Source organism: Chiloscyllium plagiosum, unplaced genomic scaffold, assembly GCF_037043375.1.
Source record: "Chiloscyllium plagiosum isolate Xiang-an unplaced genomic scaffold, Cpla_swu_hap1 HiC_scaffold_24, whole genome shotgun sequence".
Classification (NCBI taxonomy): Eukaryota; Metazoa; Chordata; class Chondrichthyes; order Orectolobiformes; family Hemiscylliidae; genus Chiloscyllium; species Chiloscyllium plagiosum.
This window is the reverse complement of record NW_028270162.1, coordinates 56,788,562-56,805,491: the sequence shown is the minus strand read 5'-3', so window position 1 is coordinate 56,805,491 and position 16,930 is coordinate 56,788,562. Positions and strand designations below refer to the sequence as shown.

General features: G+C 46.6%; 1 protein-coding gene across 1 annotated transcript in view; it reads right to left on the bottom strand.

Moving 5' to 3' along the window:
- Positions 1–923: 923 nt before the first annotated feature.
- Positions 924–16,930, bottom strand: part of slc5a1 (solute carrier family 5 member 1) — a 106,810-nt gene continuing 90,803 nt past the window's right edge. Inside the window, exons 10-15 of the mRNA XM_043686827.2 lie at positions 16,652–16,759; positions 14,830–14,980; positions 12,366–12,534; positions 6,924–7,139; positions 6,392–6,500; positions 924–1,605 (exon numbers count right to left, since the gene is read on the bottom strand). Of these exons, the coding sequence (XP_043542762.1) occupies positions 1,394–1,605; positions 6,392–6,500; positions 6,924–7,139; positions 12,366–12,534; positions 14,830–14,980; positions 16,652–16,759 (965 nt within the window). The 3' untranslated portion in view covers positions 924–1,393. The remainder of the gene's footprint in view (positions 1,606–6,391; positions 6,501–6,923; positions 7,140–12,365; positions 12,535–14,829; positions 14,981–16,651; positions 16,760–16,930) is intronic.

The window sequence follows — 16,930 nt, the reverse complement described above, 5'->3', positions numbered from 1 at the left end:
CTTCAGAGGGGCAGTGTGGACTCGAGGGGCTGAATGTATTCTGAATGCAGTGTAGGAGGGTGGGGGTGGGGGTGGGGGCAGTGATTCTATGAATCTGTTCTCCCATTCAACAAGATCATGGTGGATCTGGTAATCTCCATCTCCTGTTTCTCTCTAATCCCTGACTGAGTAAAAAATTTGTCTATCACAACCTTTGAAGGTACTGAACAGCCCTCTGCAGAGAAGTATTCCACAGACTTACCACTTTATGAGAGAAGAAATTCCTCCGCAGCTCTGCCTGAAATGTGTGTCCCCTTATTCTGAGATGATGCCCTGTGGTTCTGGACTCTCCCACAAGGGGACAATCCTCTCCACGTCTACCCTGCCCAGCCCAAAAATCATCGTGTACGTTTCAATAAAGTTGTCTCTCATTCTCTAAATTCCGATGAGTACAGGCCCAGTCTACTTGACCTCTCCTCCTAAGGCCATACATGATACCAGCCAAGTGAACCTTCAATGCCAATATATTTTTCCTCAGATAAAGGCCCCAAAACTGTTCCCACTATTCCAGCTGTGGATTAATTAGTGTGTTTACTCACTTGTGGGAGTTTAGTTACTGCACTTCCACACATTACAGCCATGATTACACTTCCAATGTACTGCAACTGACTGTTGAAACACATCAAGAGCTTTTGAAAGTCTGAAAGGCAAGGTGGAAATTCAATTTCCTTTTACTTTGTGAAAAAGTACTTCACCTAAATAGGTTAGTTCGGGGTAAATGTCGAGTAATAGGGTAGGGGAATGGGTCTGGGTGGGTTACTCTTCAGAGGGTCGGTGTGGACTTGTTGGGCCGAATGGCCTGTTTCCATTCTGTAGGGATTCTGTGATTCTAAACGAGTGAAAGTGAACATTGAGATAACATGTGGAATCTGACAGACAAGACAGAAAACAGAAAGTTGAACTTTATTACCTCTGATTATCATCTTATTTCTCACAGCATTATTATTGCACTTATTTCTTTAAAAACATAATAAATTATCCATTTTTGAAACAATTGTCTTCAGGTATTGTTTCTGTAAGAGCCTCTTACAAACTTCTGTAAGCTTGCTGTCATCAAACTTGTAGCCAACGTAATGTGTGCAAATTTGCAGCTCAGTGAAGCAAAGGCCTCAGGGTCCAGCAGGGATTCTCAAAATTTCTCAAGATCTCTTTGTAAAAACTGGGACACCAGTTTCATCCTATCGGTTGGTGAGAAAGGAAGTATCTATTTTAGAAACACCGTTTTTTTTTTAAGAAGTACAAATCAGACAGCATTGTGCACTCGTTTGTGAAGAGTGTGAAAGCAATGCATCATGGGTTTGGTTAAAATGGTTGAGAGAGGTCAGTCAGTAGGATGTCTCCTTTGACCCTAGCGTTATGCGTAAAACGCCCAGAAGAAGATGCAGACGGCCAGCAGAATGATGGCGTTCATGTTGACGACGTTTCTCCACAGGGGCGCCTCTGAGATGTCCGTCAGCTGCTGTTGAAGGGCTTCCTGTTCCTCTTTGCTCAGCTTTTTGGGCTTCTGGTCGAATCCACAGAACCAGTTATAGGTTTTCTTCCAGCAGCTCACCTCTTGGACTGACTCTGAGACAACAAGGACAGAGCACAGTGGGTGAGGAAAGTGGAGGAGGCCACTCAATTCAAGGCCAGTTCACCTCTCCCTCTGTCTGCAGCTAATAAACACCCCTCAATGGTGAACATTCCAATCATCCCCCAGCATCCACAACATTTATAACGGATTTCCAAACTTAACATACAAATTAGGTCACTCCCCCACCCCCACTCATCATCTTTGACTTCCATGAAGATCAAAAAACTATTTTCTCCCTAACACACTCAAATCTGTTTGTGTGTGAAATGGCCTCCTGCCTCTGCTTCTCAATGGCTGGCCTTTCATTTAAAGGAGAAAATGAGGGCTGCAGATGCTGGAGATCAGAGCTGAAAATGTGTTGCTGGAAAAGCGCAGGTCAGGCAGCATCCAGGGAGCAGGAGAATTGACGTTTCGGGCATAAGCCCTTCTTCAGGAATGAGGAAAGTGTGTCCAGCAGGCTAAGATAAAAGGTAGGGAGGAGGGACTTGGGGGAGGGGCGTCGGAAATGTGATAGGTGGAAGGAGGTCAAGGTGAGGGTGATAGGCCAGAGTGGGGTGGGGGCACAGAGGTCAGGAAGAAGATTGCAGGTTAGGAAGGTGGTGCTGAGTTCGAGGGTTGGGACTGAGACAAAGTGGGGGGAGGGGAAATGAGGAAACTGGAGAAATCTGAGTTCATCCTTTGTGGTTGGAGGGTTCCTAGGCGGAAGATGAGGCGCTCTTCCTCCAGCCATCGTGTTGCTATGGTCTGGCGATGGAGGAGTCCAAGGACCTGCATGTCCTTGGTAGAGTGGGAGGGGGAGTTGAAGTGTTGAGCCACAGGGTGGTTGGGTTGATTAGTCCGGGTATCCCAGAGGTGTTCTCTGAAACATTCCGCAAGTAGGCGGCCTGTCTCCCCAATATAGAGGAGGCCACATCGGGTGCGGTAAATGATGTGTGTGGAGGTGCAGGTGAATTTGTGGTGGATATGGAAGGATCCCTTGGGGCCTTGGAGGGAAATAAGGGGGGAGGTGTGAGCGCAAGTTTTGCATTTCTTGCAGTTGCAGGGGAAGGTGCCGGGAGTGTAGGTTGGTTTGGTGGGGGGTGTGGACCTGACGAGCGAGTCACGGAGGGAGTGGTCTTTTCGGAACACTGATTGGGGAGGGGAGGGAAATATATCCTTGGTGGTGGGGTCCGTTTTGAGGTGGCGGAAATGACGACGGATGATACGCTATATATGGAGGTTGGTGGGCTGGTAGGTGAGGACCAGTGGGGTTCTGTCCTGGTGGCGATTGGAGAGGTGGGGCTCAAGGACGGAGGAGCGGGAAGTGGAGGAGATGCGGTGGAGAGCATCGTCGATCACGTCTGGGGGGAAATTGCAGTCTTTGAAGAAGGAGGCCATCTGGGTTGTACGGTATTGGAACTGGTCCTCCTGGGAGCAGATGCGGCGGAGATGAACGAATTGGGAATATGGGATGGCGCTTTTACAGGGGGCAGGGTGGGAAGAGGTGTAGTCTCGGTAGCTGTGGGGTCGGTCGGTTGATTCGGTTGCCTGAGATAGAAATGGAGAGGTCTAGGAAGGGGAGGGAGGAGTCTGAGACGGTCCAGGTAAATTTGAGGTCGGGGTGGAAGGTGTTGGTAAAGTGGATGAACTGTTCAACCTCCTCGTGGGAGCACGAGGCAGTGCTGATAAAGTCATCGATGTAGCGGAGGAAAAGGTGGGGGGTGCATAAACCCCTCAATTAGATTCCAGTCTGGAATTCACTCCTGGGGATCTGTTATTGGATCTGTGAAGTGATCCTTGTTGGATGTTAGACTGAAGACAAGATTTGGTCCAGATCATATGGTGACCATTGGAACAGGTCTGACTAAAGAGTCTGGCCTTTCCTGGGCATCTCTGTCCGAGGAAACTAGGCCAGGATCCACTCAGTGCAGGATCAGTTCTCGAGTTGAAAATATGTTTACTTTTTTTTAACGGCAATAGCTGCTCTATTCCGGGAAGCAAGATGTTTGTATGTTGGGCAGCCATTTTGACAGTGACTGCAAGAAGTTGGGGAGGGAGTGCGGATGCAGGTGGCTTATGGGATAAGATGACAGGTGGGAGATGGGATAGGATGCCAGGTGGCTGATGGGATAGGAAGCCAGGTGGGTGATGGGATAGGATGCCAGGTGGTTGATGGGATAGGACGACAGGTGGGTAAGGGATAGGATGCCAAGTGCTGATGCGATAGGATGCCAGGTGCTGATGGGATAGGATGCCAGGTGGCTGATGGGATAGGATGCCAGGTGGCTGATGGGATAGGATGCCACATGGGTGATGGGATAGGACAACAGGTGAGAGATGGGATAGAATGCCAGGTGGGTAACGGATTGGGTTCCTGAGGGGCAGGATATCTTGTGGATGTAAGGGTAGAACGTTAGATCAGCGTGGTGGGTATACCAGGAGCTGGGTTTGGGATAAGATTTCAAGTGGGTATGACAATAGTGTCGATCTAACTCAACCTTTTGCTGGATGCTACTGTTATTGATGATGTGAAGGGTATCTCCTGAACATTGGTAAAGTGTATCGGGAAATTATTTGACCATGGAGGATATGATTGTTAATGTTATGGCGAATCCGCCTTTAGTTGGATACAATTTGTTCAGACTTCGTGTTGTGAAAAATGGTTCACATTTAAGGAAGAGGGAGTTCGATAGATTTGTTACATTGGACTGTCCCAAAACATCAGTTACGTTCAATTCTACTTCGCAGTAGGGGTGGGTTTTATTATAAGGTTTGCATTAGGTTATTCAAAACAGTTCAGGGATCACTGAAAAGCAGTTCTCGCATCACAGTTCATTGGGCAAAGAGACATCAATAGGTGTCTATTTTTATTGTAGTTTCCAACCCCACAGTTTCCCACCATTCCCTTCCACAGCTGACCCTGGCATGAAGCAGCTGACTGCTGACACAAGGTGTGACCTCACCCCCAATATCCTGTGAGGAGGTGGTGGTGAGCTGCCTTCTTGAATCGCTGCAGTCTTTGCATTGTCCGTTAGACCCACAATGCTCTTGGGGAGGGAATTCTGGGATTTTGACCCAGCCACAGTGAAGGAAGATGATGAGTGGCTTGGGAGGGGTGGGGGGTGGAGCTTGCAGGTGATGGTGTTCCCATGTATCTGCTGCCCTTGTCCTTCTCGGTGGAAGTAGTTGAGGATTTGGAAGATGTGTCTGAGGAGATTTGGTGAATTTTTGCAGTGCATCTTTTGGATGCTGCTGAGCGTCAATGGTGGAGGGAGTGGCTTTTGAAGATCAAGAGAGCTGCTTTTTCCTCGTTCTTGGATGTTCTGTGGTGGAGCCGTACCCATCCATCATATTCCTGCCTTGTGCTTTGTAGTTTGTGGACAGGATTTGGGAAGTCAGGAAGTGAGTTACTTACTGCAGTATTCCACCCTCTGACCTGCTGATGTGGTCACAGTATTTATATGGCTAGTCCAATTCAGTTTCTGGTCAATCCTACCCCAAAATATTGCGAGTGCAGGATTTAGTGACGATAATTCCATTGAATATCAGGGGAAGATTATTTGTGGCATTCACTTTTGGAGATGGTTGATGCCCTGGGTGGTGTTAATTTTATTAATCAGCTGAAGCCGAGATATTGTCCGGGTCTTGCTACATTTGAACATGGACTGCTCCAGTATTTGGAGGAGTCTCAAATGGTGCTGAGCACTGTGCAATCATTTGGTAGCATCACCATTTCTGACCTGACGATGAAGGGAGAATCAAGCATCAAGTGTGAAGCACGTTGAGCAAATAAAGCTTTTGTAGGTTAGAGGCAGATGTGAGTCATGTCACATTCTGTAAGTAAACCAACTCCCAGGAAAAGGATTCCTATTCAGTTTCACACCTCACCATCTGCTTTAAATGAAGCAGAGCAGAGCAGGGGAACAGTCACTTTGACCCACAGACCCTGCATCGACTCATGAGGCCTCTGAACAAAAAACCTTTTGCCTCCATGTGATCAAATCCCTCCATTCCCTCCCTACTTGTGTATCTATCAAGATGCCTCTTAAACATTGTTAAATAAATTTTACAATAACAACCTATTCCACACTCCCAGAACATATACCTCTGTGCCACCGCTGTGTGTGTGTCTGTGTATGTGTATCTGTGTGTGTCTGTATGTGCATCAGCGTGTCTGTGTGTGTGTGAGTGAGTGTGTGTATGTGTTTGTGTGTGTATGTGTTTATGTCTGTGTGTGTATGTATGTGTTTGCGTGTCTTCTGTACGTGTGTATGTCAGCATGTCTGTGTCTGTATGTATATGTGAGTGAGTGTGTGTATGTGTGAGTGTCTGTGTGTGTGTCTGTGTGTGTGTATGTGTGAGTGAGTGTGTGGGTCTGTGTGTGTGTGTGAGAGTGTGGGTCTGTGTGCGTGGGTCTGTGTGTGTGTGTGAGAGTGTGGGTCTGTGTGTGTGGGTCTGTGTGTGTGAGTCTGTTGTTTATGTGTGTGCACGTGTATGTACGTGTATATATACACAATATATACACAGGACAACCTCAATTATCCAATTGGGACGGGTAGGGACTGATTGGTTCAGATGACTGATTGTCCAGATAATGTTGTTATGGGACCTTGAGATCTTGTTTGGATAATCCGAAATTCGGATAATTGACATTCAGATAACTGAGGTTGTTCTGTAAATATGTATACAATATATATAAAGAGAAAGAAGGTATTAAAAAGTAGGAGTCAAACTGGGAGATAGTTCCGGGAAGGTGGATACAGTCATTATCTGCTGTGTGAAAATGTTTTGCAATGTCACCTTCATCAATATCCATTTTGCTATCATTATCTTCATTCTTCCAATCGTCATTATCCAGATCGACACGTTCCTCTTTGCTGTTTCGCAAGCTCCAACACAGTCGGTAAAGCTAAAATAAAAATGACATTTGTGACTATAATTCAACTGTGAAACAAACACTCATTTTCAAATCTTCCAACACAAATGGGACCTGCTACTGTGGGTGTACCACATTCAGGCTGAGGAACATGGGTGTCACAATGTGTGCAGCACTGTAACCATCCCAAACACTGGCTCCTCCCAACCATTCCGAACACATGCCTCACCCAAATATTCCAAACACATGGAGCATTCCAAAAATATGTATCATCCCAGAACATTCCAAACACACTGGAAGTCCTGAATTATCCAAAAACCAGGCTTTATCCCAAAGATATTGATTGACACACAATAAAGTTGGACCATCTCAAACACATGGATTACCCACACCATGCCATGGTTAGCAGTCCGATTGCAGGGGTAGGGATAGTGCTGTAATGAAGCCCATACTCACATGAACATCATCAATTGGCTTTGTCAGGAAGGACACAATGAGCACCATCACATTGGTGGCGACAAAGAGGATGATGGCAAAGTACAGGTAATGGATGCCGCAAATAATCTTGGGACAGTTGCTCGGACGCACACAGCTGCCCGTTCCATACACAAACTCCGGGATCATTCGAGACAAGCCAGTGGCAAGGCCAAATATCAAACCCCAAAACGCACCCTGCAATAACAAGATCACATTAATACATCATAGGGAGAGCAACCAATCGGCTGACTGTTTCACACAGGATGCAGGTCTGTCATCGTTTCAGGAATGTCTGCTGGAGTCTACACTTTCGTGAAATCAAGGTGCTGTTTGGCCTCAATTCTATTTTCTTGCCTGATCCCCTGTTTTCATTGGAGTCCCAAAACCAATCAGTCTCTGCTTGAAAACACCCAATGACTGAACGTCCAACCTCTCTAGGCAAGATTACAATCCTCTGAATGTCAGAATGCATTTCCACCCCCAGTCCGAAATAGTTGGCCTCTCATTCTGAGAGCATGCCTTGTAGTTGTCGGTACTCTAGTTTTGATGGAACATCCTCTTTGAGCCCTCTCAGAATTCTAACTGTTTCAATTTAATCATTTCTCCCTTTACCGCAGAGAAAGTAGTACCACGTGTAGGTGACAGGTTTAATTCAGACCACAGGAAGACTGGAGATCGAGTGAGGTGAGCAGAGCTCTGTGGAGAAGGTGGTAATCTTAACAGCGCTGCTTATGGACGACGGAGAAAGGAGAGCCCCTCCTCTGTCAGGACACCAAGTTTGTTTTCTAAGCAATATTGGGTCCCCCTCTCTATCCCAAATCTAAAGATGCCAATGGGATGGAGGAACCCATCTTGGTTCCTGATGTGCTGTTGGGTGACTCTCCCAGATGTCCCCCACCTGTCAGGGAGCCAGGCCTGTCAGTTAGGCCGCAGCGATGCCGTGAGGAAAACAAAGGCACACCGTGGATTGTAAAACTTCACAGTGCATGGACAAACTGGATCTCTAGGCATCTTTCTCCAAGGCTGTGCCATTTTTACGCTTCCCCCAACCCCATGCATTGTCTAATTCTCACTTCAACATTAACCTTGGATGTGCTGCTTGTGATCGGACTCAATGGGGAAAGACAAAAACAATTGAGTCTCTACAACATCATTTGATAGCTGCTTGAACAACACAATGGTAAAGAACTGAAAGATGTAGATAGGCTGTGTCCTCTGACTGGAGAGTCTCGAACTGGGGGAGCTCTCCATTTCCAAATAAGTCACTTAGGGTGGAAATGAGCAGAACATTTTCACTCAGACAGTTGTAAATCTTTCAATTCTCTGCCCCAAAGGGCTGCGGAAGTTCAATCATGGAGTGTGTTTAAAATAGTGATGGACGCATGTCCAAATCCTAAAACCAAAACCAAAATCCGATGACGTAAAGGGATCTAAGGATAATGGGGGGAAATTGCTTTCAGGCAACAGTTTTTATGGACTGAGCTGCCAGAGGAAGTGGTGGAGGCTGGTACAATTACAGCATTTAAAAGGCATCTGGATGGGTATATGAATAGGAAGGGTTTGGAGGGATATGGGCCGGGTGCTGGCAAATGGGGCAAGATTGGGTTGGCATAGACGAGGTGGACTGAAGGATCTGTTTCTGTGCTGCACATCTCTATGACTCTGTGAAAGATCAGCCATGACTGTGTATTGAACAGCAAAGCAAGCTTGATGGGCCGAATGGCATTTTCTTGTACTTCTGCTTTGCAGGAGCATCATGAGAGAAAATTTGACAGCAAGTCACATAGAGAGATATTCAGTCAGGTGACCAAAAACTGAGTTATGGAGTCATACGGCGCAGAAACAGACCCTTCAGTCCAATAAGGCAAAAGCGGGGACTGCAGATGCTGGAGGTCAGAGTCGAAAAGACTGTGGTGCTGGAAAAGGCAGCATCCGAGGAGCAGGAGAGTCAATGTTTCGGGCAAAAGCTGTTCATACTTCGGTCCAACCAGTCCATGCTGACCATCATCTCAAATTAAACTAGTTCCTGCTGCCTGTGGTTGGCCCAAATCCCTCCAAGCTTTTCCTATTCATGTACGTATCTAAATATCTTTTAAATGTTGTAACTGCACCTGCAACAACCATTCTTCTGGGAGTACAATCCACATGCAAACCGCTCGCAGTGTAAAAAATAATTGCCCCTCAAGTCCTTTTAAAATCTTTCACCTCTCACCTTAAAAATATGTCCTGTAGCCTTGAAATCCCCCACCCGAGGGATCAGACACCTGCCATTCACCGTATCATCGAGTCACAGAGTCATAGAGATGTACAGCATGGAAACAGACCCTTCGGTCCAACCCGTCCATGCCGACCAGATATCCCAACCCAATCTAGTCCCACCTGCCAGCAGCCGGCCCATATCCCTCCAAACCCTTCCTATTCATATACCCATCCAAATGCCTCATAAATGTTGCAATTGTACCAGCCTCCACCACATCCTCTGGCAGCTCATTCCATACACGTACCACCCTCTGCGTGAAACCGTTGCCCCTTAGGTCTCTTTTATATCTTTCCCCTCTCACCCTAAACCTATGCCCTCTAGTTCTGGACTCCCTGACCCCAGGAAAAGACTTTGCCTATTTATCCTATCCATGCCCCCCATAATAAGGTCACCCCTCAGCCTCTGACGCTCCAGGGAAAGAAGGCACAACCTGTCCAGCCTCACCTTACAACCCAAACCCTCCAGTCCCAGCAACATCCTGGTAAATCTCTTCTGAGCCCAAAGTGGTTGGGTAATAGGAATGTTTTTAAAGAGGAAAGTGAAGTAGAGGGGACAGAGGGAATTCCAGAGCTTGTGGTCTCGGTTATTGAAGGATGCTTGGGAGGTCAGACTGCCAAGGAGTGTGAGCCAATGTGGATCATGAGGCACTGAATGGGATGGGACTGGTTACAGACAATGTAAAGTTCATTAAACCTACCAATAGAGCCCCATGCTTCACTTCCTGAACAGATCAGACCTTTTTCTTGTTTCTGCAGTAACAGGGTATCAGAGTGAAAGTCTGAACAGGAGCAGTGAAAGAAACATTGCTGAAATCAGGTGGATGGGGAAGGGGGTGAGGAAGACCGAAGAGAAATAGTTGGAATGTTATGATGAGGTTGTACAGGATGTTGGTGAGGCCTCTTCTGGAGCACTGTGTCCTGTCCTGTCCTGGTCCCCTAGTTTTACAGTCACAGAGTAATACAGCATGGAAACAGGCCCTTCAGCCCAAACTGGTCCATGCTGACCATCGTGCCCACTCAGCTTGTTCCAATCACCCATATTTGGCCTATATCCCTCTAAACCCTTCCATACATGTACCTGCCAAAATGTTTTATAAATGTTGCTATTGTACCTGCCTCAACTACTTTCTCTGGCAGCCCATTCCACATACGCACCATTCTCTGTGTGAAGAAGTTGCCCCTCAGGTCCTTCTTAAATCTTCCCCCTCTCACCTTAAACCTACGCCCTTGAGTTTTTAATTCCCCATCCCTGGGAAAAAGGCTGCATGCATTCATCCTATCTATGCTCCTCGTGATTTTATACACTTCAATCAGGTCACACCTCATTCTCATATGTTCCAAGGAATGAAGTCCTATCCTGGCCAACCTGATCCTATAATTCAGGCCTACTAGTCCTTGCAACATCCTCGGAAATCTTCTTTGCACTCTTTCCAGTTTAACTATGTCTTTCCTATGACAGGGTGACCAAACCTCTACACAATACTCCAGGTGCGGCCTCACCAATCACTTTACAACATTCTAATTCCTATAGGACTGCAGATGCTGGAAATCAGAGCTGAAGAAGGGCTTATGCCCGAAACGTCGATTCTCCTGTTCCTTTGATGCTGCCTGACCTGCTGCGCTTTTCCAGCAACACATTTTCAGTTCTAATTCCTATACTCAATTCCTCAACCGATGACGGCCAGCATGGTAAATGCGTTTTTCACCACCCTGTCTACCTGTGATGTCACTGTCAGTGAACTATGTATTTTGTACTCCTAGGTCCCTCTGTTCCAGAACACTCCTCATGATCTTATCATTTACTGTAAAAGTCCTACCTTTGATTTTCTAAAGTGCAACACCTCACACTTATCTGTGTTGAATTGCATTTGCCAATCCCCAGCCCACTTCCCTGTCTGATCGAGATCCCTCTGTAATCCCTCTGTAACCTTCCTCGCTATCAACAATACCTCCTAATTTTGTATCATCCACAAACTTGCCAATCATGCCTTGTACATTCACATCCAGATCATTTATGTAAATATCAAAGAACAAAGGTCCCAATACTGACCCCTGTGGCACACCACTAGTCACCACTAGTCTCCAATCAGAGAAACAACCCTCAACCATTATCCTCTGCTTCCTGCTATTGGGCCAATTTTGAATCCAATAAATTAGCTCTCCCTGGATCCCATACGACCTAAGCTTCATGACTCGCCTGCCTTGTGGGACCTTGTCAAAGGCCTTACTAAAGTCCACATAGACAACATCCACTGCCCTACCCTCATCTATCCTCTTGATTACCTGTTTGAAAAACTCTAAAAGATTTGTCAGACATGACTTCCTGCACACAAATCCATGCTGACAGTCCCTAATCAGATCTTGACTATCTAAATGTTGGTTGATGCTGTCCGTTAGTATCCTCTCCAATAGCTTGCCTACCACTGATGTCAATCTCACTGGCCTGTAGTTCCCTGGCTTGTCTTTGCTACCTTTCTTAAACAATGGGACGACATTAGCCACCCTCCAGTCTTCCCGAACTTCAGCAGTAGCTAGAAATGAAGCAAAAATCTGTGCAAGGGCCTCTGTAATTTCTTCCCTCGTCTCCCACAACGTCTGAGAATGGACTTGACCAGGCTAATAAGTAGGATATTGTTAAGCTGGAGAAAGCTCAGTACACATTTACCAGAATATTGCTGGGAGTGGAGGGTTTGAGTTATGGGGAGAGACCGGATAGGCTGGGACATTTTTCACTGGGGTGTGGGAGGTTGAGGGGTGATCTTATAGGAGTTTATAAAAATCATGAGGAGCATAGATAAGGTGAATAGCAAAGGTCTTTTCCTGAGGGTGGGGGAGTTCAAAACTCAGGGGCATATTTTTAAGGTGAGAGGAGAAAGATTTAAAAAGGACGTGGGGGCATCCTTTTTACACAGGGAGTGGTTAATGTGTGCAATGAACTTCCAGAGGGATTGGTGGATGTTGGTGCAGTTACAACGTTTAAAGGATGTTTGGATAAGTAAATGAATAGGCAATGTTTGGAGGGATATGGGCCAAGCACAGGCCGGTGGGACTGGTTCAGTTTGGGATTATGGTCGGCCTGGACTGAAGGGTCTGTTTCTGTGCTGTATGACCCTATGAGATGTGCAGGCCATGTGATATAAATAAAAGACAGCAGAAACCTACTGGCTCGTTGACACGCTTGACAAAGATGGCCAACAGGAAGACAGAAGCTATAGGAGGACCCAGGTAGCTGGTGATTGACTGGATGTAGTCAAAGAGCTGTCCACTCTGTGCCGTTTGTACGATCGGAATCCAGGCAATACTGATCCCAATCAGGACCAAGGTGAAGACCCTGAGGAGGCAGAAGGAACAGATAATAAGGAATGAAAAAAATGCCAGGCTCTTCCATTTCCACTTCGCCATCAAATTGAGCACAGCAATTGTAAGCTGCCCTGAACAATATGGACCGATTTCCCTGTAATTGCTCCAAGCATCACCACACTCCTGTCTGAGCAATGCAGATATTTGCCAGATGTCAATAGGACAATGGAACACATCAATATTACTGACTGCAGTCAGAAGGATGGTCAGTTAGTACTACCTTTGTCTGGAACACACAGCAGGTTATTCAACTACATGAATTGCAGACTGTCAGTTATTAAATTGGGTGGGCACTTCTGAGCAAGGGTCCACTGAGAATTCACTCCCTTCATCCGAAAGTGGAGTTGCAGGTAGATAGGATAGTGAAGGCGGCGTTTGGTATGCATTCCTTTATTGGTCAGAGTATTGAGTACAGGAGTTGGGAGGTCATGTTGCGGCTGCACAGGACAGTGGTTAGGCCACTGTTGGAATGTTGCATGCAATTCTGGTCTCCTTCCTATCGGAAAGATGTTGTAAAACTTGAAAGGGTTCAGAAAAGATTTACAAGGATGTTGCCAGGGTTGGAGGATTTGAGCTATAGGGAGAGACTGAACAGGCTGGGGCTGTTTTCCCTGGAGCATCGGAGGCTGAGGGGTGACCTTATAGAGGTTTACAAAATTATGAGGGGCATGGATAGGGTAAATAGACAAGGTATTTTCCCAACTAGAGGGGCATAGGTTTCGGGTGAGAGGGGAAAGATATAAAAGAGATCTAAGGGGCAACTTTTTCACGCAGAGGGTGGTGCGTGTATGGAATGAGCTGCCAGAGGAAGTGGTGGAGGCTGGTACAATTGCTACATTTAAAAAGCATCTGGATGAGTATGTGAATAGGAAGGGTTTAGAGGGATATGGGTCAAGTGCTGGCAAATGGGACTGGGTCAATTTAGGATATCTGGTCTGAATGTACGAGTAGGACTGTAGGGTCTTATTTTGTGCTGTATGATTCTGACTCTCTAAAGATTATAAAATTCTATTGTTGCTCAACTGTGGGCTCATAGGGTTAGAGAGTACAGGGGTGATGAGTGACTGAGTGAGTGAATGGAACTTGCTTTGAGCTTAGTCCAGGAAATGCTGTTCCAGCTGTTTGTATGTTAAGAGTGGAGAATGTGGGGGGATGTCATGTTGAGAATATTTGAGTCCGCAGGTATCAAAGTCCTAGATGAGGGTTTCACTGGTTGATGAGTTGAGGTGGAATATGACAGTCTTAGTGATGATACAAAGAAGGGTTACATCTGAAACATTGACTTCTCCATCTCCTTGTGCTGCCTGGCTTGCTGTGTCCTTCCAGCCTCCTGCCCGTCCACTTTGGATTCCAGCATCGGCAGGATTTTTTGTCTCTAAACAAATCTGGGATTAGCAACCTATCCCGGAGTCAAATATGATACAAACTTCAGCGTGTATTAACAGGAGGTGGGAGTGAATGGAGAAGTGAAAGGACATATGAGAATAAAAGAGAAGGTTCTAGAAGGGACGAAGAGAAAGGAATGTATAAACAGAGCAAAAATGGAAATACAGTGATGGGCTCACCTGAGATGCATATGGCAGTGGATTCAGGGCAAGCCTGAGTGAGGTAAAGCTGTTTTTTCCCAGCTCGTGAATGAGGCTCCAGCCAGCTGTTTGTGTAGCTGTCAACGTTCACCAGAAACATGGTCTTCCCTCCCCCCACTAACACCTTTTAATGGACAATTCATTCAGATAGTGGGTGGCATAGTGGCTCAGTGGTTAGCGCTGCTGCCTCACAGCACCAGGGACCTGGGTTGGATTCCTGCCTCAGCCGACCATGTGCAGTTTGCACGTTCACCCTGTGTTTCCTCCGCGTGCTCCTGTTTCCTCCCACAGTCCAAGGATGTGCAGGTTAGGGTGAATTGGCCGTGCTAAATTGCCCCAGTGTTCAGGGATGTGCGGGTGAGGTGCATTCGTCAGGGGTAAATGTAGGGGAATGGATCTGGGGACACTCAGACACGGGGAGAATGTGGAACCTTCACATTGACAGTCGCCTGAGGCTGGGATCGAACCCGGGTCCCTGGCGCTGGGAGGCAGCAGTGCCTCCCTGACGTGTTAATGGGGCTTATTAGATGGCATCGCCCGCGATCATAGTTTGTGGTGCAAGGTGGAACAGGACAACACAACATTCTGTACCTCCATCCCTTCTTCAGACAATGTCACCTACTGAAGGCTGAGAGTCCAGCCTATTTGAAGGTGAATGCTTGGAGCAGGGTGATCCTTACCTTCCTGCTAACATAAGTTCCTTCTCTGTTGCTTTGGGCCTGATCTTGGTCCAGATGTCCATGGTGAAAAGTGTGCTGGCACTGTTAAAGATGGATGTCAGGGAACTCATCAACGATGCCAACATGACAGACAGCATCAAGCCACGCAGACCTAACAGAAAATAAGAAACAGTTCAGACCACAATCTATCATCGCTGTTACAAGCCTTTTACAATACCATCTACCATTACACGTTGCTCTGTGTAAATATCAAGGCAAACTCCAGCAAAGAGCTCCTATTGCTGACCTATTTTTATATTTCCTGGCTGACCTCCTGTCCAAAGGAGTTGCTGGTTATGTCACTGCATCAGGATCTCTCAGGGCAGGCCCTCAGAGGTAAAGATTCAAGTCCCATTAAGATCCCTGGCAGGATTTAAACACTTTCTGAAAGCCAAAATCAGTCATTATGACCCTGAAGGCAAAATCGATGTTTAAAAACCCATCCGCCCATACATATGACTCCAGAAACAGGAGTAGGCCATTCGGCCCTTTGAGCATGCTCTGCCATTCAATATGATCATCCAACTCCATCCCCTGTTACCGCTTGTTACCCCGTGATCCCTTCAGCCTGATCCGACGCCTTCTTGAAAACATTCAATGTTTTGGCCTCAACTGCTTTCTATGTGAGGCAGTGGTGATGGCCTAGTGGTATTATCACTGGCCTGTTCATCCAGAGGCCCAGGTAGTATTCGAGGGACCTGGATTCAGATCCTGCCACGTAGATAGTGAAATATGAAACACAATGAAAATCTGGAATTACAAGCCTAATGGTGACCATGAATCCATTGTCAGGGAAAGCTCCTCTGGTTCACTCATGTCCTTCAGGGAGCAAACCTGCTATCCTCACCTGGTTTGGCCTACGCGTGACTCCAGACTGACAGCAATGTGGTTGACTCTCAATTGCCCTCTGAGGGATGAGCAAGAAATGCTGGTCTGTCCCATCACTGAATTAAAACAAATCCCACAGGCTGGAACTTTATAGGTTTCTCTGAGATTGTCCCCCATCCCTGGTGAAGATAACCCGAACCAATTCAGGCTCTCTTCATAGTGAGTCCTGCCATTTCAGGAATCAGTCTCGTTGACCCTCTGAAAAGGTGGCTCACTCACTACCACCACCACTTGTCCAAGTCCTACAGTGTATGTGGAAGGGCTTTCCTTCAATTGGTCACCTTCACCCATCATTGGGCATTCCATTCCACCATCTTATTCATTCATGGAATGAGGGCAGCACTGGATTTATTGCCCATGCCTAATTGCTTAGAGGGCACTTAGGAGTCAACAACATTGCTGTGGGTCTGGAGTCACATGTAGGCCAGAACAGTTACAAATGGGAGTTTCCTTCCCTCAAGGGCATTAGTGAACCCAGCAATCAAGAACAGATTTGTGATCATCATTGGACTTCAGATTTCTTTTTTTAAAAACATCAAATTCAAATTCCACCCTCTGCCATGGTGGGATTTGAACCCATGCCCTCAGAGTATTAGCTGAGTCTCTGCATTAACAGGCTAGCATTAATACCACTACACCATCACCTCACCCTGGTGGAGGACCCTGGTATAAGGAGTGTAGGGAGACCGTGCCATCAGGGACCTGGGTTAGAAGGCACTGTCCATACGAGCCATGATCTTATTAACTGGCAGGGGAGGCTTGATGGGCCGAATAGCCTACTCCTGCTCCTATTTCTTATGTCCACCCAGCCACGTATTTGATGCCGTTAGCAAATTCCACCCCCGTACCTTTTCCATGTTATTTTTATATTGGGTCTTTGCAGACCGGGACTCACCCTTTGGCATCAGCTTCACCACCAGCCGGGGGTAGGCAATGTTGGTGCATCCAACATCAGCATCGCAGTACTGTTTGCAAAGACTGGGCACAACACAACCTACGACATCTGCAACAAGTTGAGATCAAGAGAATATCAACGAGCTTTTCCCCATTGTGATCAAAACGAACATCTGGCACTTTGCTTGGACCTGTCACAAACCCCAAGGCGTTACAGCCCATTAACAGAACACTCCTTTGGAGTTGTTATTGCAATTGCAATGGTGACGGTCAATGGGTC